We start from the raw sequence: 20,012 nt of genomic DNA, 5'->3' as shown, positions 1-20,012 counted from the left end.
TTAAATCAACCATAATCCCACTGACAACATCTTGAATGTATTTCTTTCCAGTCTTTTTTTAAGGCACGTAATATAACATTCTGACAAAAATAGGATTGTGCTGCACATGCAGTTTTGTAACCTGCTTTTTATTTTTATTTTATTTTTTTTGGTTTTTTTTGTGTGTGTGAGGAAGATTAACCCCGAGCTAATATCTGTTGCCAATCCTCCTGTTTTTGCTGAGGAAGATTGGCCCTGGGCTAACATGCGTGCCCATCTTCCTCTACTCTATATGGGACACTGCCACAGCATGGCTCGACAAGCGGTGTGTCGGTGCACGCCCAGCATCCGAGCCTGCAAACCCCTGGCCGACGAAGTGGAGCATATGAACTTAACCACTATGCCACCAGGCCTGCCCCTAACCTGCTTTTTAAAATTTAAGAATATGGCAGGAACAATTCTCTACGTTGTTAAATATTACAATGGTGGTTTTCTAAAGTGATTTGGACCAAAGCTGTGCGTGAGCTCAGCAGTGGGGGTGGCAGTGAGCCCCCTTTGGAAAGGCCTGGGCCCCCAGGAGCCCACAGCCCCTTCACCCAGGGGTCCCATCCCTGGCTTCTGTGCTGGCTGCAGTTCTTTAAAAAGATGCATTTATGTCCCCCAGGGCCGGCGTCCCTGAGCTGTGGCGAGTTCACAGCCTGTCGGGCACACTTGGGAATTCACTTTGGACATGATTTATCGGGCTGGTTCCTGGCCTGGCTCTTCGGGGAACTCTGGGTAACAGAGGCCATGAGCCAGCCAGGTAGCCAGGGGCAGGCAGGCGAGGAGGTGGTTCTGTAATTGTGGTGTTTACGTTTCCCCGACTGAGGACTGAGGTCTGAGAGGGGGCAGAGCTGACCTAACCTGAGGGCTTCTCCCTGGTCATTCCTGGCAAGGAGGGGGCAGCACAGGGAGGGAGCAGCCCCAGCCCTCCAGCTTGAAGTCCTGAACTTGCTGGGGACGTTGCCATGAGAGACTGAGGATGATGATGGTGTCTCTAACCGAAGGTCCCCTTGGGTCCCCTGTTCCAGCCCTCTCGTTTCCTTCCCGGAGGCTGAGTGCTGCCAGTGTGGGAGGGGACCACGCTCTGAGTCACCCCCATCTCACGTGTGCCTCTGTCCACAGACCTTCGTGGGCCACGTCAGCTTCTTCAAAGAGGCTGACTTCTCCCCCTCGGTGGCCTTCGCCTCCCTCTCCCTCTTCCACATCCTGGTCACACCGCTGTTCCTGCTGTCCAGTGTGGTCCGGTCTACAGTCAAAGCTCTAGTCAGGTGAGAGGAGGGTCCAGCAAGGGCACTGGACAGGCAGCTCGTGTGGCAGCCCCAGGGCTGGCTCCGGTGACCACTGCAACCACAGCTGTTTGGTCCCAGGACACACCTCCCCGTTGATCTGGGCCTGCTGCAGCTGGTCGTGGTTGGTCAGACGGACATAGGCCATGTGTAGCTTCCCTCCACGCCATCCTGAGAAGGGACTAGTCAACTTGCTTACATATCTCCCAGGAGAGGGAACTCAACATCACCTCCAAGACAACTCTGTAAAAAAAAAAATTCAACGTTGAGCCAAAATTGATATATCCTCATAATTCTACCTCACTGGTCCTAGATCTGCCCTGTAGAGCCACACAGAATGAATGCCATCCCTCCTGCACATGTTGGCCCCTCAGATTTCAGAAGGTATCCACTAAATCTTTGTCTTCCTGGGGCTGAACATCCTCTGTTCTGTCCATGGGTCCCAGAGCCTTCACAGCCCCAGCCAGGGAAGCACTTCTACCATGTGCCTGCCGTCCTGTCCCCACTTGGCCCACGGCTCTGGGAGGTCCCTACTTCGGGGCTCTAGAGCCCAGTGGTGACTCTGCCATCACCCTCTTGGGCATGCAGGCCTGAAGGTAGTGGGCTGAGGCTCTTGCTGGGGAATGCCATAGCTGGAGTGTGAGGATTTCCTTGGGCCTCAGAAATAGCTGCTTGAAAGCAAGGGCCTGCCATGCCTCTGAGAGAGCTGGCTCTGTCCTTTCCCATCGCCAATGGAACCAGACAGTAAAACGTCCTCTATACCCAAGCCCTTTCAGTCTTGAGGAAAGCAACACCCCTGTCTCATGGGACCCTGGCAGATCTTAGGCAGCCTGCAGGAAGGAGTAGCTGTCGGAATGAAGCAGCTGATGGAAGGAGCAGCTTGCATGAGGAAGCTCTGGCAGGAGTTCATGGATAGAAGGGGGCCTAACTCAGCAGAGCTGTGGTCGTAGGAGTCTCTGACCAGGAAGTAGCTGGCTGGAAAGGGATTAGCTCCCGTTTCCAGGGTTGGCTGTGCTGGCTCAGTTTTATTGGCCATGATATTGTGACTTCTGTGATCACCCCTCCTGACCCACCGCCACCCCAGCCCTGTGATTCTGTGTAGAAACCACAGATTCAAGGACGCTACACCTGTGGGAAGTCCTTTGCCGGATCCAGGAGCATTTCCATATGCAAACGTTCCTAGTCTCACCGTCACCAGGGTAGCTGAGGCCTTTTTAAAGAGGGAGATCAGACTCTGGGGAAGGTGGAGTAGGACCCAACCTGAAGCTTTACCCGAGGCCAGCTCCACCCTCCCGGTCACTGCAGAGAGCGTGCTGGAGCGCAGACGGGCGGGGAAGCCGGCAGAGGCTGGCAGTCTCCTCCTGGTGGAGGGCCGGGTCATGCACAGAACAGAAACTGGGGCCGCTGCTCCATTAGAGCCCCAGACTGTTCTGCCTTGAGAGTGGGAGGGCTTGTCTGGCCCCAGGCCTGAGGGACATTCAAACAAAATGGAGGAAAGAGCATACAAACAATTCTCAAGCTTCCACACCCCCAGGGATAGGAGAGAATGAATCAAAAGAATGAAGCTTTCCGAACCTTCTCTGGGTCCATGGGAAATTCCATGGGGGTGGGGGGCGGAGGTGGATAGCCTTGTCCTCCAGGAGTTGGGAATAATAACACCTCCCCCATACCTCCCCCAGCGGGAGGTTAAATGCTGTGCTTATAAAGCATTTAACAGTGTCTGACATATAGTATGTGCTCAGAAAATATTAGTTATTGTTAACAACCAATCGTAGTCCTAACTAACCTTAACAGTGACCAACCTTAACTCTAAGAGGAAGTGATAAAATTCAACACCAACCATCCTTCAGTCTAATAACCCAGACTAACCCACTTTAACATTAAACTAACTCTAAAACTAGCCAATCCCACCCTAATCCAGACCCTAACCTACTCCAGCTGACTAGTCGGCCCTGACAAATCCTGGTAACACCTATTACCCACCCCTCAACGGGATGCCCATATCCCCCTCCAGTGTGGGCTCTGTGGGGGCCACATCTAGGACCCAGAACCTTCTCAGAGCTGCTCCCTCAGGCCTCCCCCTCCCCTCTCTCCCCTGCCCTCTGCCCCTGGCAGGGTGGGGGGTGTGTCTGTGCCTCCTCTGCAGTGTGCAAAAGCTGAGCGAGTTCCTGTCCAGTGCCGAGATCCGCAAGGAGCAGTGTGCTCCCCGGGAGCCTGCGCCCCAGGGCCAACCCAGCAAGTACCCGGCGGTGGTGAGTGCCCGGGCCTCCGCTTGCCACTCACGCTTTTCTCTAATGCCTGCTGCTCCCGCCCTGCTGTGTCGTACTCCAGCCTTTTCTCACAGGAAGGGGGCTACCTTCCCTGCATGGCTGCCAGCCCCATGGGCCCTCACCTCCTCCTAACCATCCCCAGCCCCTCAAGGTTGTGAACCGCAAGCGTCCAGCCGGGGAGGATTGTCGGGGCCTCCCAGGCCTACTGCAGAGGCTGGCCCCCGGTGCAGACGGGGATGCTGACAACTGCTGTGTCCAAGTGAGTCCTAGATCCTGCACCCCCATGCCCAGCCCCCCAGCGCCGTTTCCAGGAGGGAGCTCAGCACTTGAAGGGCTGAGTCCTCTGCCCCGGAGGTCACCCTACCTGCCTGTGGGGTCCATAGGAGTCCCGAGACCAGGGACAATGCTTCCATCTCCACCTAGTGGGGGGCCCATGGCTGTCCCCTGGGGGTGAGTGCCTCGGGCAGGGATCTGCATGAGAAGGCCATTCCTCCCTCCCCTGTCCTGGAAGTGATCCAGGGACTGGAATCAGTGTTTTTTGGCTTTCATGGGGGAGAGGAGGCAAGAGACTAGTCACACTGCGAACCCAGCTGCCTTTCTGTTCTCTTCTGGGTGGTGGGGTGCCGCCAATGAAGATCATCGGAGGCTTCTTCACGTGGACCCCCGATGGAATCCCCACACTGTCCAACATCACCATCCGTATCCCCCGAGGTATGGCCCAGCTCACCTCTCCATCATGGTCTGGGAGCATCCCCCTTGGAGTCATGTCTGAAGTGCCCCCTCCCCATGTCCCACTGAATGACATGGAGAGAAAAGGGAAAATCAGCCTTCCTTGAGTACCTGCTCTCTGTGCACACTCTTGGTGGGTGCTCTGGGAAATGAAGGCTAGCGAGGGTGTGGGCTACATCCTCGAGGAGTCCGTGTGCTAGGTGGGAGTGCTGCAGCAAGGACAGGGCAAGACAGCGAGGCTTTGATGTCAAACCATCCGTGACAGACAGTGTGGGCACTTCACAAAAAGAAGAGCCGTCCCAAGCAGCGAGGGAGGACTTTGTGGAAGAGGTGGCGGTTCTGAGAATGAGCAGGGTCCCTCGGGCCATGAGGCAGGGTGGCCATCCTGGCAGAAGCAGCACCATGAGCGAAGCAGGGAGGTGGGATGAAGGTGAGACCCAGGGTGGCTTTTGTTGGGACCATGAGGAGCTAGACTCACACTGGGGAGCACAGAAAGGGAGAAGTGAGTGCTTAGGAAGGGGCAGGAGGATCAGCCATGGAGGAAGGACCTGGGGAACCAGAAGGAGGATGTAGGTTTCCAGAAGGAAAGGCTCAAAGGGGGAAAGGACTCCCTGGGGATTCTAGGAAGGAGGAAAGCAAATGGGGGCCCCAGGATTGGGTGTATCTGTCTGTATGTCTCTCAGGGTGGTGGTCATTCAGACTCCCTCCTGGCCCCACTCCCATCGGCTGCCCTCCCTCCCTGCAGGCCAGCTGACCATGATCGTGGGGCAGGTGGGCTGCGGCAAGTCCTCTCTCCTCCTGGCCACCCTAGGGGAGATGCAGAAGATCTCAGGGGCTGTCTTCTGGAACAGGTACTAAATGCATCCTCAGGGCTCAGCTAGTGGAGAGAGACTAACAGTGGGCAGATGGGCAGCCCCCTTTCAACCATCCTTCTCAGTTGAGGATGCATTGTGTATTTATTGAGTACCTCCTGTGTGTTCAGTGAGTACTCGATAAATGCAGTTAATTCTTATTCTCGTTGTTGTCATTGGTATTTAGTAAACCCTAACTATGTACCAGGTGCTTTGCTAAGTCCTCTGCATGCATTATTTCATTTAATCCTGTGACAACCAGCAAGGTAAGCACTGTTAACAGTTCTTGTTTTATAGATGAGGGTTAAACTACCTGCCCTAGTTCACCTAGCTAATAAGTGGCAGAGCTGGAATTCGAGCTCAGCTCTGTCTGACTCCAGATCCCACGTTCACTCGGCTGCATTGACCCCAGCGTGAGGAGCAACAGCACAAACGTTGGTTTCCGGCTGGGTCATCGGCAAAGCTGACACACACCGTTCAGTGGGTGTTTTGAGGAACCAGAGATAACCCAGACAAACGTGGGTGTCTGGGCAAAGATCACTGTCTTAATTAAAGAGCAGAACCCCAGGCTGAGTCCATCATGAATCTATTATTTATACCCACCTCCTTCCAAAAAGCACTTAAAACTAGTTGATATAGATACATATAAAATAAAAGCCTTTTAAAAAGTAAGAAAAGAAGAGCTGAGAAATGAAGAGGGTGGAAAGGAGTTCAGACAGCTGGGCGGCAGAGGATGGCTGCAGAGGATGCAGTCGACACAAAACCTGGCTGGGAGCCCCCCAGTAACCGAGGGGAAGAGGGACTGATGGAGGTTTGTAAAGCTCCTTCAGGAACAAAGGTTGCAGCCAGTTCAGCAGAGGGCAAGTTTTAGCAATCATTTCTAGGGGGAAATTATCATTCAGGATGTCAGGTTTTTCATAAGTGTGAGCACAAAACTGAGCAGAAAGGCCTTAGGCCCAGTGTCTGAACGCCTGCATGCACCCCCCTTTCCTGCTATTCCAGAATGTCCCTGAATGGTGCATCCAACAGATGGCAAGTTTCCCTCCTCAACGGGGCTGTGGGCTGGCAGACGAGCCTCTTGGGTTTCCCATGACCTCGGTCTCTGGAGCCTGAATTCCATCAGGGACTGTCGTGTGTTTGCGGGCAGAGGGTTCTTGGCCTCCATTCCCTGTCTTATTTGGGGATTTCTCAGCACAGCCTGACTGGGAAGGTCCAGGTGTTGGGTTTGGGGTCACTTTGCCAGTCCCTTGTGCCTACTGCCCCTCAGCTTTGGAGTGAGGAGCCTGGCCCATTGGCTGACAGTGTGTGTCTGTGACAGGAAGACAGGAGCCCCCCCGTGAACTGTGAACTGAAGAAAGCAGCCAGCATTGACTGGGCACCTGCTATGGGCCGGGCCCTTTGTGAAGTGCACTGCAAGTATGAGCCCATTGAAGCCTCCCGCGGATGTTATCCCCCCATTTCACAGAAGGAGGAACTGAAGGCAGAGAGGTTGGGTGACTTACATGTCAGTGCGTGGAGCAGGGAACAAAGCCCGGGCTCTTGCCCTCAAGCCTGGGTGCTGCCTTAGGCCGGGGCCCCCGGGTCCTTGTCCCAAGGATTATGCTCCAAGTTCCACGTAGAGGGCAAGATGGATTCAGGTCCTCTCTCAGGGCAGGCCTCTTCTAGATGGGATTACAGAGCCCGAGTGTCCCACTCAGCCTGAGTCAAACCCTCTGTGAGTCTGGTCCTTCGCCCCACTTTCTTCCTCTCCTCCCCAACCCCCTCACTCTCAGCTGCCCTCACGCCAGCATCAGCACCAATCTGTCCTCTGCAGAGGAAGAAGGCATGTTGGATAGCAGCTCAGCCCCTCCCTGCCTCTGCCCCCATCTCTTCTCCAAGCCGTGCCAACCCTCAGGGTCTGGCTGCTGTCTCCACTCTCTTCAGAAACCTCTGCTCCAGCCCAGGGGATACAAGAGGCCTCTTATGTGCCAGACAGTGTGCAAGACACTGTATTTACCTCATTGTCTCAGTCAGTCTTCAAACTCTGTGAGGTAGATATTGTCATTATCCCCATTTAACAGATAAGGAAACTGAGGTGAAGCAAGTTGCCCATGGCACCCAGCTTTTGAATGGCAAAAGAGGGATTTGCGCCCAGGTGCTCGAGTGCATGGGCTTTCCAGTGTGTGCTGAGAGGGAAGGGGCTCCGGAGCAACAGGAAGAAATAGCTGGTGTGACAGTCCCAAGGCCAGCAGCCCCTCTGGCCGGGACACACCCCCACCTCCTCAGCAGAGCCACTGCACGGGTGCTCACAGCTCTGTCCTCTTCGACACTCACTCTCCTCAACAGGCAGCCTGGGACCCAGCTCCGGGCTCTGTTCAGGGCGGGGGGAGGGGGTGGTGGTGAGAACGTCCTCATTTCTCTGGTTTGCCCTCTTCCACGGCACACTTTCCTCCCAGGCACAGTGAGACGCATCAGGCTAGCTTGCAGGCAACCCTAGGAAGTTGTGGGAATTTGTTCATGCTAAACTCATGCTCTGGTCTCTCTACATTGATGTATTCACTCACCCCATATTTATTAAGAACCTGCTGTGTGCCAGACCCTGGGCACAGCAATAGGGTTGCAAAGATGATTAGACCTAGCACCTGCTCTTAAGGGAGGGGAAAGCAGGTCAGTGCCATAATGGAGCAGAGGAGGAACAGTGAACTTTGCTGTCAAGGAGAGAAGGCTCATCTGGATGTGGTGTCTGAGCCTTGAAGGATGAGTGTGGTGTCATCAGATGGAAAAGGCAGGGGCGGGAGAGGAAGCTGTTCCAGGCAGGAGTGTCTGCATGGGCAAAGGCTGCTGATGTGAAAGAACGTGGTTCTGGTGCCTGGAGCTGTGGGTGTGTGGGGTGCAGTGGGGGAAGACAGGACTGACAAAGTGGGCTGGGCTGAGGCCAGACACCCCTATATCCCAGGCCTGGGAATAAGATTTAGCCTGAAGGCTGTTGAAGAATCATGCTGGTGACAAAGGATGAGGAATCGGAGAGAGATTGTGGGCGGGGAGATCGGTTAGGAGCTCATCACAGTGGCTGGGAGGAGGAGGAATCTGGGCAGACACCACTCAGCTTCATCTGCTGTCTGCCTCTCAAAACCCTGGACTCATACACAGCTCTGTCCAGCCCACCTATTCTGGGCAGTGAGTTAAGTGTGGGGGCTGAGTATTGAGGGCTGCCCTCCATTACTTGCAGGAGCTCCGTGCCTCAAACACTGGGCCCCAGGTCTGCAGGGCGATGATGCACATGCAAAGTGAGCCCAGTGCACAATAGCTTTTGACCTAGCAGCCCCTCCCCTGAGTCTGCCTGCTGTAGCCAGAGGCAAGGGCAATGCCAGGCTGCTCTGAGGTTTTTCATCCACACTGGGGCCAAGACCTGGTGACTAGGCTGCCAGAAAAGGTTCCAGGGGACACGAGGCAGGCAGCTGGGGGATTAGGAAGTACAGAATGGAGAATGCCCTGGGGACATTGGTTTGTTTGTACAACATTCACTTATTCCTTCAATGAACAAGTGAGCAGTATGGCTGAGCAGAGAGGAGCAAAGGCTCTGGAGGCAGGTTGCCTGGGTTCAAATCTGGGCGCTGTGCTTTGAGAAATTCCATGGCCTTTCTCTACCGGTTTTCTCTTATTACCCATGGAGTTGATGTGAGGCTTAACCTAGCACATGGTAAATGCCCTATAAATATTATGATAAATATTATTCTTCAACAATGTACTTCTATGCCAGGAACATAAGTCCCCTACTACTCTTTAATTGGACTCCAGCCAGTCTCCCAAGAGAGACCGTAGTGAGTTCCCTGGGGACAGGGACTATATCTTACTTGTCTCTCCATATCCACAGTGCCTTTGCTAAATGAATTCATTTGCTAAATGAATGAACCAGGGGCAACTTATGACCTTCAAGAGACTGCTATTATAAAGTTATAATGTTATGGGAGCATCTCTACATCTCTCTCCTTCCCACATGTCTTTGCCCAAGCTGTCCAGAATTCTGCCACCAACTTTTCCATCAGCATCGGGAATGTATGAATCCCATTAGTGCGTGCCTTGCACTGTATTGTGGTTATCTGCTGATGCGTCTGTCTCCCCCCTCACACAGAGCTCCTTGAGGACAGGGCTGGAGGGTTATTCCACATTGTACCCCAGGTGCCCAGCGCAGGATGTGTATTCTGTGAACCACTCCATGTAAGCTACAGAGAAGACCTAGGCCTGCCCTCAGGGACCTCACCAGTCCTGGGTGGACAGAAGCATGCAGACAGAGCCCTGGGGTGGGCACGGAGGGTCCGTGGGGTGAGGTTCTGAGTTCCAGGTGGGAGAGTTACGCTGCAGCCCTGAGCAGATCTGTCACATCAGCCACGCGGCCCCGGGTCTCAGGGAGAACCATGCGGCTCCCAGACATCCACTTTAATAATAGTCACCTGCCCTTGCCTGGCTCTCTGCTTCAATGCACTGTCAACGTGGGAATTTGCAGACTTTCTTCTTAATATCTAAGAGGAAAACATTTTGATAAAAAGTCAATTTTAGCAGATATGCTCAAGTGAAATTCTTTGCCTAGAAATAAAGAATAGGGCCATTAACGTCCACAGTAGAATGATTATAAATGTCCCCTGGGAACCAGCAGGAAGCAGGGCCCCAGGAAAGCATTGGGGCGAGGGGGGGTGGGGAAGATGATCTGACTTATGAGGAGCTCTCTGCTGCCCCGCCCCCACCACCTGCGGAGGCTCCCACACATCAACTATTCATTACTTCTGTCTGCGCCCACTCAGGGGGCCTGGGCCCTGCTTGCCCTGGGCCTGCCTCAGAATGCTGTTGTCTTGTTGTGGTTGGTGTGAAGGCTGCCTCCTGAGATCCCTGATTCGCCAGGGGTGAGAAATAGGCTCCTCTCAGGACTCCCCTATGGTCCCTCCGTTCTGACCATACAGTTCCTGGAGCCTTTGGGAGTTGGGGTCAGGGGCTCAGGGGCACCCCAGGTTTCCTGGAGGGGCAGTGTGGTGAGATGGTGGCAGACAGGAGAGGGGGCACTGTGTGGAGGTGACGAGCCAGGCTTGGGAACCGGATGGTCTCTGGTTATAGTCCTGACTCTGCCATTTGCCTGCTGTGTGACCTTGAGCGAGTTACTTCACCTCTCTGACGCTTAGTTTCCTCACCTGGACAATGAGAAAAACCCTTTCCTCTCCTGGAGGCTTGGCATGAGGACCCAATGACATCAATTGGAAAGGGCAGTGTGGGAGAAAGGTAACATTTCAGGGCAGCAACAAGCCTGTCTGGGGCGGGATGAATGGACTGCAGAGACCTATGAGTCCTAACTTCCTCTTCCCACCTCAGTTTCCACCTCTTCCCTTTTTATTTACTGCTGGGCTCTTAGATGAGTGGTGGGGCCGTCCCCTTCCTCCTCAGCCTGCACTTTTGGGACTAAGCACTGAAAGGACAATCCCCCAGCTCTCCAATCCCTCATCCTTCCCTCCAAACAGCTAGGAGATGTATTTATAATACATTCTCCCAGTGTCGCTGTGAGGTTTGTACCGTTACCCCAATTTTATAGATAAGGAAAGACAGGCTCCCCTAAGTAAAGGGACTTGCTGCAGGTTTCACACCCAGTGAGTGGAGAAGCCCCTCGGACACACACTTTAGAGCCCATGTTCTGTGCACTTCTCGGCCCTGCCTGTGCCCATAGGCTGCCTCCTCCTCCCGCCTAGAATTCCCTCCCTCCATCGCCACTGTCTCCATCCTTCCCCTTCAAGGCTCAGCTCGGCTGTAACTTCTAGGGGCCCTTCCTCACTTTCTCAGATTTCTTCCTTCTCCAAACTACTTTTAAAAATTACATTTTTCTCTGATTCTAAAAGCATGTACATTAAATTAGAAGAGATATACAAGTATAAAGAAGAAGATAAAAAACACATAATATCCCATTGCCCAGAAGTCTCCAGTCTTTTCTCTAAGCATTTGCATGTGTGTTTGTGTGTACTTTACCCCAACATTTCTATGATTCTTTCTTGCTCCTACTTTTCTTTTGGCCCTTATAACTTTCTGCCTTCTGTTCCTGTCTGATTGCCTCTGCAGACGGTGGGCCCCCCAGGGGCAGGCTCTCACACTCAGCCCGTAGCTGGCTGGAGGGAAGGATACGGGGTTGGAGAGCTGGGAGGAATCATCCTTTCAGCTCAGTGCTTGGTCCCAAAAGTGCAGGCAGAGGAGGAATCGAATGCCCCCAACACTCATTTAAGAGCCCAGCAATTGCTGAGAGAAAGTGCTTGTCCCATGTACCATTCTATACTTTTCAGATTAAAACATATGCATGCTTAAGTCTTGGGGAGGTTCATTCTAGGGAGGCTGGGACTACAATATAAAGAGGAAAAGATGAACCTGGATTCACACCCCAGCTTCCCCTCTTCCTAGCTCTGTAACATTGGGCACAGTGTGCAAACTCTGAGCCTCAGTTTCCCCATCTGTAAAATGGGGATCCTGACACCTCTTTCTGGGGTTGTTGGGAGGATGCAGAGGTGAATATGAACAACTTCACACAGTGCCCAGCATGAGGACTGCCCGCATTGAGTGCTAATCCCCCTCCCTCCTTCTTTGCAAATGATTAACTTGTCAGTTAACAACCTCCGTTTATTACAGATCTGTCTTGTGCTAAGCACTGTGGGGGCTGAAAACATGCTCTTCCTGCCTTAAAATTCCACTGGGGATAAAAGACTCACACAGGAGTTGATGAGAGAGGAAGGTAGTCCATTATAAGGGCTAATTGAGCAGCCCAGACAATGATACAAACTGAGTTAGGGCCGAGAGAGCTCACTGTGCGCTGGGTCCTCAGGGAGGCCGCAGATGCGCTTTCCTCCAGATATTTATCTGGAGGAAACTTTGCAACTCTGGAAGCAGTCAAGGCAGAAGACTCCAGAGATAAGGTTGTCTGGGCTGTGGCCGCAGAGTTGGAATTTGTAAGCTTCGAGTTTTTTATCTGTCTCACATTACCAGCTTGTCCATAAATTACAGCAGTCTGATGGTTAGGGAACTTGAGGTTAGGTTGAGTTGAGAGTGAAATGAGACCACAAAGTTTGGAGAACAGGATCTGGTGATTACATATCCATTCAGTTCTGCCGCTCAGCAGAGGACAGAAAAGAATTTCATCAGGCTTCTTTCCATCCCTGTTTTTGTCCATCCTGGTGTTCCTGACAAGAAGGCATTTATTAGAGCTATGGCATGGGTAATCACTGTCGAGTAGTGTAGTGTGGTCATTAAGAGCATGAAGCTTTGGAGTCAAACAAATCTATTTTCTCTGCTCCTTGCTGGCTGTGTGACTTTGGGTAAGTTACTCAGCCTTTCTGAGCCTCACTTTCTTTGTAAAGTGGAGACAGTCAAAACTCCTTCATACTGTTATTTTGAGCTTTAAAATAGCTTATAAGGGGCCAGGCCGGTGGAGTAGTTGTTAAATTCGCGTGCTCCGCTTCGGCAGCTTGGGGTTCATGGGTTGGGATCCTGGGTGCGGAGCTACACACCACTCATCAAGCCATGTTGTGGTGGCATCCCACATACAAAATAGAGGAAGATTGGCTCAGATGTTAGCTCAGGGACAATCTTCCTCACCAAAAATAAATAAATAAATAAATAAATAAAATAGCTTATAAAAGTGCAATAAATGTTATCCAGTTTTAGTGTCATTAAAGTAAGATCTGTATGACAACAGAGCAGATCGTTTTTCCCCAAATGTGCAGAAGTACACATTTCACAGGCAGGAGGCCGCTTCTGGGAGGTTGAGTGGTGCCTGGGGCAGGGGAAAGAGCACTGGCAAAGTTGGCACCAAAATTCAGGTCACCTCACTCAGTGGTTCTCAAAAACGTTCACTCTAATCCACAGTATGAGACGCATTTTACATCACAGTCCATAAGTTCACGCATGGATCGATAAGGGAAAAAATTCACAAAAAAATACACATCTTGATGACATGCAGTGAACACTGATTTTTTATTTAGTGCAGTTACAATTCATTTATTTCAGACCCAATTGTTGGGTCCCACAGTTTGAAAACACCATATGAAATGATTACGCCCTTGGGAAAGTCACTTTCCCTCTCTGAGCTTTGGCTTTCCGGACTATAAAACAAGCTCGGTGCCCAGCCAGCCTCCCTGCTGCTCCGAGTCGTGCCAGGAGTGTGGATTAAGCCCTGCTTTTGGAGGGTGCCCGGCCAGGTGCTGTGGGAGGACGAAGGTTGAGAAGAGCAGTTTCTGCCCCCAAGGAAGCCACTTAGGGACCCTGGGGATGGGTGGGAGGGGTGCGGATTGCTTCCCCAAAGCCCCAGTGTGATGGAGAGAAAGGCAATGGAGTGAGAATTAACTGGTGGTGTTTTTTCCCATTTGTGCCCCAGCAGCCTTCCTGACGGTGAGAGGGGAGAGGACCCCAGGTACAGCCTTGGAACTGGGTTGGGAGTGGGTCCTGATAAAGGGAAGGGGCTGGGTGTGGGCAGGGGGTGCCTCTACGGGGCAATCCTGAGTATGGATTCAGGGGTGTGCAGCCTACATAATTTCAGAGGCGTGAGGCCTTGTAATAAGACATGCGTTCTCAACAAGGGCAAAATCTGGTTCTTGGGGAGAGAAAAAACTTAGATATTACAGTGGGCCATAGTATATAAACAGACACACAGTGCCTCTGCGGTATTAAAATTTCATGGTGGATAGAGTCAGAAAGTAGATGAGTGGTTGCCACGGGGTGTGGGAAGGGAGGAAGGGAGTGGCTGCTAATGGGTCCGGGGTTTCTTTTGGGGGTGATGAAAATGTTCTGGAATTAGATAGAGGTGATGGTTGCACAGCCTTGTGTATATAATGAAAACCACTGAATTGGAAAAGAAATGTGGCAGGGAAAGGACAATTAGAAAAAATAGTCTAAAATGGCCCTGGGGGTGATCATGAAAAAAAAGTTGAGAAACACAGCTGTAAGGAGAAGAGGTGAGTATCCCCCAGGCCAGCAGAAAATTTGGTCTTGTTGCTTTACATTCAATGTGCTTTATGTTCTTGTTGTCTAAAAAGTCCAAGTGAAATAGGTTAATGCGGCTCTGAGACCCTCAAAACCCTTCCTAATGTCACCTCCCCAAGAACATTCGAAGCACCCTGGAGATGGTGGGAAGTCAGGACTGGGAAGGTTAAACTTAAATAAGTTTAAGCTTTTGTCCTTCGCTCTCCAACACCAAAGAGGTTTCACTTCCCCGTGTTTCCTCTGCCCTTTCCCCCCTTGTCCCCAAGTGCCAGGGTGTGATGACAGGCCCCGCCTCTCTAGCCATGGTGACCATTTCTTGAGCCAAAAATCAGAGCTCGTGGTATGTGACAAGTGTGAACGTGTGGATGAGAACAACGGGACAGAATAGTTGACACTGGAGCACTTAGGGGCAGTCCAGGGCACACGGGCACTGCAGCTGACCATGTCTCTCCCGGAGACCCCCCAGATTCCACGGCTGTCTTCTGACAGGGCCACATGGGGCTGCAAATTACCCTGGAGCCCCTGTGGGCTCTCTAGGTGCCTCTCGGAGTTCCATCGGCTATAGGGCCCCGCCCATAAACTGCAGGCGCTGATGTTGGCCTGCCCTGCCCGCCCGGCTCTGGCCAGAGAGCACTCCCTGCCTCAGCTGTTTGTGCAGCTCAGTGGGCCTGAGACCTCAGCCAGTGCGTTTGAGCCGCGGTGCGAGGCTGGGTCTGGGGGAGCCGCATGTTGGGCCTCATTCTCCTCTGACGCAAGAAGTCCCCCCCCCCCGAGCCTACACCAATGGTGCCTTCCCCCTACTCTCCTTAACTTAACCCTGGGTCCCTCCTCACACACCCCACGTGGGTTCTGGACACTACACGGGTTCAGGCAGTGGAGGTGCCCCCAGGATGGCCACACCCCATTCTTCATGCAGCATTTGTGGCCGCAGATTTGGTCCCAGGGATTACAAGAGCATTCAGACTGGGTTTGAGGGAGCTCAGACATCTATGGCGAATGCGGTCCACTGAAGGTGCATCTTTCCTCCTCCCTGCAGCCCAGAGCGGGAGCCGGTGGCCGATGCAGAAGTCAGGTACTGTGTCCTGGGAGCACCTGCCTCCAGGGCAGGCTTCCTCAGAGGGGCTCTCAGGCCGAGGGAGCCACAGAGCTCTGGAGAGCAGCCCCCCAGGTCCCAGCCCAGCTGCAGAGGAGGCCAGGGGGGGCTCTGTGCTCCATCAGGTGGTTTGGAAGCCTCCACTGCATCTGTACATCAAGCTGCTCCCTGCACAACAGATCACTTCTATCTGGTGGTCATCTTTTCCTTTTCTTATTTTTTTTTGTCTTCAAAACCACATCACACTAAATGTGGTTTCCTTGGTTCCGCTCTTTTAAAAAGTTCCGTTATGAGAGTCCCCTGCTAACATCAAAGTCGAGCGGTTTGAGGGCCACTCAAGGAAGGAGGGGACCAGGGGTCCAGTGGTTACTTGGTTTGGTCACACTTTGGCCTCCTCCTGGCTCTGGGTAGAGACTCAGAAAGGAGAAAGGACTGCAGGGGCAGGGCAGGCAAGGCTATAAGGCAGGGAGGGGTTGAGGTCCCATCCCCTCCAGTCAGCTAAGACCTGACACCCAAGCCTGCCACCGGCCCTGGGGGAAGGAGAGGCCACCAGGGGCCACACAAAGCAGATTTCTGCCAACTGCACCTCCTCCTCTTAGAGCTGCCTCCACCCCGTGCCCCCGTCTAAGCCATCAGCTGGACAACTGCCTCTGAGAATCAGCCCTGAGAGTGTCTCCCCTGCTCCCACCCTGCTTTTTCTAGGAAGAGAGGCCCCGTGGCCTATGCTTCTCAGAAACCGTGGCTGCTTAATGCCACCGTGGAGGAGAACATCACCTTTGAGAGTCCCTTCAACAAACAACGGTAAAAGCCTCTCAGAGGGAGGCAGGCTGGGGGAGGGGAGAAATTGGTTGTGGGCAGCGTTAGCCACCTGCCCCCAGTCCCCAAGCCCCACCAGCTGCCCTGCCCCTCCCTCAATCTCCACACCCAGCCATCCTGCTCTCCAGCCTGCTTATCTGGGTTTCGGCTTGTTCCATATGGTCCATCTGGAAACGATCCAGATGTGCCTGGGCATGGGGCAGTCCAGCTCCCATGGGTGAGGGAGCAGGAGGGGAGGAGTCCCGCTGCCTTTTCTTGTGGCCAGTGGGAAGGCTGACCCAGCTCTCTGTGACCCTCCATTCTCGTGATTCCCTCCCCCAGCTCCGCAGCCCATGCACTATTTTCCCTCCTGTGATAATAATAACCGCTGACATCGACTGAGCTCTTACCAGGTGCCAAGCTCTTTGTACACGTGATTTCCTCTAATGCTAGTGACAACCCCAGCAGGCAGGTGCTGTTATCATCCCCATTTTACAGATGAGGAAACCAAGCCTCAGAAAGGTTAGGAACTTGCCCAAGGCCACCCAGCTAGTAAGTGACAGAAATGGGTCTCAAATCCAAGGCTGCCTGACACCCAAGAATGTGTCACCAAGACACTCTGATGCCTGCATGAACCCTGGCTGGCACCTGCCCAGGTGAAGAGCTCGCCAGGGAAGTATGAGAGGAGCAGGCTGGGCAAATATTTGAGCAGCCATCATCATTACTGCAGAAACCAACCAGCAGTGATTTCCTCTGGCAGTGCCCCAAGCGTGGGCTCTGGCTGGAGCCTTTCCCACCACACAGAGGCCACAGGCCCTCTCTTGTCACCTATGTGGCATATTTGCTCCCGTCCAATTTCATCCTTCAAATATTTAACTTGCTCCGAGACTGTGTGAGGTGCTGCCCTCAGCTCTTTTCGAGCTCACATGGTGTTTGCTTGCACTCCATCAGGAGGCCCATTAAAGCCATTGCTCACCCTGGGCACAGCTGCCCAGAGGCTAATGGCCCTCTGGAAGTGCCCAGGCACAACTCTGTCCAGGCTGATCGGCTGTGTCCCCGCCCCACCCCACTCCAGGTACAAGATGGTCATCGAAGCCTGCTCCCTGCAGCCGGACATCGACATCCTGCCCCATGGAGACCAGACCCAGATTGGGGAACGGGTTCGTAGCAGCCTCCACGGGGTTTTCTCGAAGCTGGGGCCCTCCATCTCCCCTGCTCCCCACCCATCACCACCACCATGCCCTGAGATCCTTCTCAGGGAGAGCAGGTAACTGGGAAACGAGAGAGGGTGAAGGCTGAAGAGTTGCTTGCAGTGGGGTCAAAAGGATGTCCTTGAGGCCTGGGCTGGTGGCTGACCTTGACCAGTTTACAGCCCTGCTTGGTGCAAAGGTCAGCTGAGCTCCTTCCCAGGCTGGAGACAACTTGACCTGTCCTTCATTCAAGCCCCGAGTATATCCTGAGAGCCCACACAGCGCTGTGCTAGCTCGGGGCTATGTTTCTCCTGTTCCCTCTCCAGGTGGGACCCGTCCTCCAAAAACTTAAACAAATAGGATCCTCCCATGGCTGTCCTCCTTGTATGTGATTTAAATCCCTACTTCCTGTGTCTTGGTTTTCACTGGTCAGATGGTCCCTAGCACCTACATGATGAATCTTCAAAGACTTGGGGATCATACTCCCCACTTCCGAATGAATCCAGTAAACACGTGCAGGTTCCTCCTCTCTGCGAGGTGAGGAGAGGCACGGAGGTGGAGAGATCCAGGCCTCTATCCCAGGGAGCTCACAGTCGAGAAGGTGCCAGGACAGTCTCTCCTGAAGGGCTATGAGGGCATGACATTTCCTCCCCTTTGGTGACAGGGCATCAACCTGTCTGGTGGCCAGCGCCAGCGAATCAGTGTGGCCCGAGCCCTCTACCAGCACACCAACGTTGTCTTCTTGGTGAGTGCACCAGCCGGCACCTCCCTTGGGGCCCTTGTCCCTGGCTGCCTCCCTGGCTCATTGTCTACACACACACACACACACACACACACCATCACCCAACAGCTTCCCTCTCCAGGAGCAAACCTCTCCTGCTGGAGACATTGCCTACTCATCTTATTGATGGGAAAGCTGAGGCAAGGATAGTGCGATGACCCGCTGTGGACTTCACGCTGAGCTCTGCAGTGGCTGTGAGGGGAGGCGAGTAGTAGTCACAGGCCGCCTCCCTGTAGGACAGCCCCAAGCTATCAACACTTATTTCACCCGACTATAAGAATGGCAAATATGTGGACTGTGTGCTGCCACTTCCCATCTCATGCCAGGGCAGACACTGCTATTCAATCAGGGCTTTCTTTCCCATAGAATCTTAACTTGGCCTCAGAATCCTTCTCCCTCCAGATAACCACTAGCAATCACACAAGAGATAAAACTTCTTAGTTATCCCTGCCCTACTTCATGCCGAGTTCTGTTAGGCACCTTAGTTGATACTGAAAAATTCTAAAACCCAACCGTTGGCCTCAAAGATTTAGAGTCTGATTAGGGAGACAGAGCTCTCTCACACTCAAGAGCCACAGCCCAGTTGAAAGCCAAACTGTGTGGCACAGGCTATGATGGTCCTTGCCAGAGAGACAACTATGAGGGCTAATCAGGGAGGACTTCCTGGAGGACGGCGTTGAAGAGTGAGTCAGTTAAACAGAAGGAAAGAGGGAGGCCATTTGGACACAGGTCTCTGATCCCAGCTTTATTCTCTCTCCCCCCCAATACACACAAATCCTCCCCACTAAACACACTTCATAATGTAAAGTTCATGGTCTTTGTTATCTTCTGACATATGCACAGCATTTTACAAAGAATTACTTCATTCATGATCCCATGTGAGCTTCAAACAACCTTGTTAGAGAGAAATAAAGTGGATATTTTCATTTATTTCAGCAAACTTCTATTAAGCTCCTACTCTGTACCAGCTATAGGCACATGGGGTCTCAGTTCTTGGGGCCTCACGGTTAGGAGTGGACAAACTACCAGATCTGACTTTGTGCAGGAATCACGGGAACAGAGAGGAGGGAAGGCTAGGCGTGGGGGTGAGGAAAGGACACAGAAAGAGCTAGTGCTTAGGTGGGGCACTGAAGGATGAGTAGGAGTTCATCAGGAAGACAAAAGGCAAAACAGCTTAGGCAACGGCCTGGAATGGCAAGTTCCCTGGAAACCTAGAGTATAGGGAGCTTAGACAAGACAGATGAGAAGGGAGGCTGGAAAGGAAGACTGAGCAGGCTGTAAAGGGCCTGGACTATTGCTAAGGAATTCGGACTTTATAGACAATGGGGGGCCACTGGAGGTTCAGGAGTCAGGAAGTGCTTGTGATTGGATGTGCTTGAGAGTGATAACTTTAACAGCCCCATTTTAAAATGAGGCCATTGAGGCCCAGAGAGGTAAGGTGCTTTATCCAAGGCCACACAGCTAACTAGTGTCAGTCCCTAGAGCAGAGCTGGTATAACTCTGATGGTTTTTACACTCACTGTTACCCCCTCCCCCCACACTTGCCCCTACACTCTTCCCTCTGCCCAGGATGACCCCTTCTCAGCTCTGGATGTTCATCTGAGTGACCACCTGATGCAGGCTGGGATCCTTGAGCTGCTTCGAGATGATAATAGGACAGTGGTCCTAGTGACCCACAAGCTACAGTACCTGCCGCATGCAGACTGGGTAAGGAGCCACAAGAGGCCTGAGCTGTGGAGGGCTGAGGTGGGAGAGTCGGTCGAACATCTTCCAAGGAGTTGATTAGTGTCTCAGTAGTAATTGCTGAGGGCCGCAAAGCAGAAGAGGTGAGCACTGGATGGCTTCATGCAGGCCCTGCACGGATCAAGGGTTTGATGTCACCTAGAGCTGCAGACATTCCCCTCCTGGCCTGGGGCCCCTGTGGGTACACGCAAGGCTAGCACAAGGAGTCTGAGAAAGAAGCAGACACTCAGTTCCTACCTTCTGTTTCCTGCCCAGTTGATGACTCATCCCCCTGGCC

The 20,012-nt window shown here is 52.9% G+C and overlaps 1 protein-coding gene across 1 annotated transcript in view; it reads left to right on the top strand.

Annotated features, from left to right (window-relative positions):
* The window catches only part of ABCC8 (ATP binding cassette subfamily C member 8), a 75,212-nt gene that overhangs the window by 39,426 nt on the left and 15,774 nt on the right, over positions 1 to 20,012 (top strand). The window contains exons 12-22 of the mRNA XM_058546076.1: positions 1,144 to 1,289; positions 3,454 to 3,559; positions 3,720 to 3,836; positions 4,213 to 4,288; positions 5,052 to 5,157; positions 13,529 to 13,564; positions 15,170 to 15,205; positions 15,929 to 16,027; positions 17,097 to 17,181; positions 17,876 to 17,956; positions 19,562 to 19,699. Coding sequence (XP_058402059.1) covers positions 1,144 to 1,289; positions 3,454 to 3,559; positions 3,720 to 3,836; positions 4,213 to 4,288; positions 5,052 to 5,157; positions 13,529 to 13,564; positions 15,170 to 15,205; positions 15,929 to 16,027; positions 17,097 to 17,181; positions 17,876 to 17,956; positions 19,562 to 19,699 — 1,026 coding nt within the window. The remainder of the gene's footprint in view (positions 1 to 1,143; positions 1,290 to 3,453; positions 3,560 to 3,719; positions 3,837 to 4,212; positions 4,289 to 5,051; positions 5,158 to 13,528; positions 13,565 to 15,169; positions 15,206 to 15,928; positions 16,028 to 17,096; positions 17,182 to 17,875; positions 17,957 to 19,561; positions 19,700 to 20,012) is intronic.

This window comes from Diceros bicornis, chromosome 7, assembly GCF_020826845.1.
Source record: "Diceros bicornis minor isolate mBicDic1 chromosome 7, mDicBic1.mat.cur, whole genome shotgun sequence".
In the NCBI taxonomy this organism is placed as follows: domain Eukaryota; kingdom Metazoa; phylum Chordata; class Mammalia; order Perissodactyla; family Rhinocerotidae; genus Diceros; species Diceros bicornis.
Note: the sequence above shows the minus strand (reverse complement) of the source record. Positions and strands in the feature narration are given on the sequence as shown.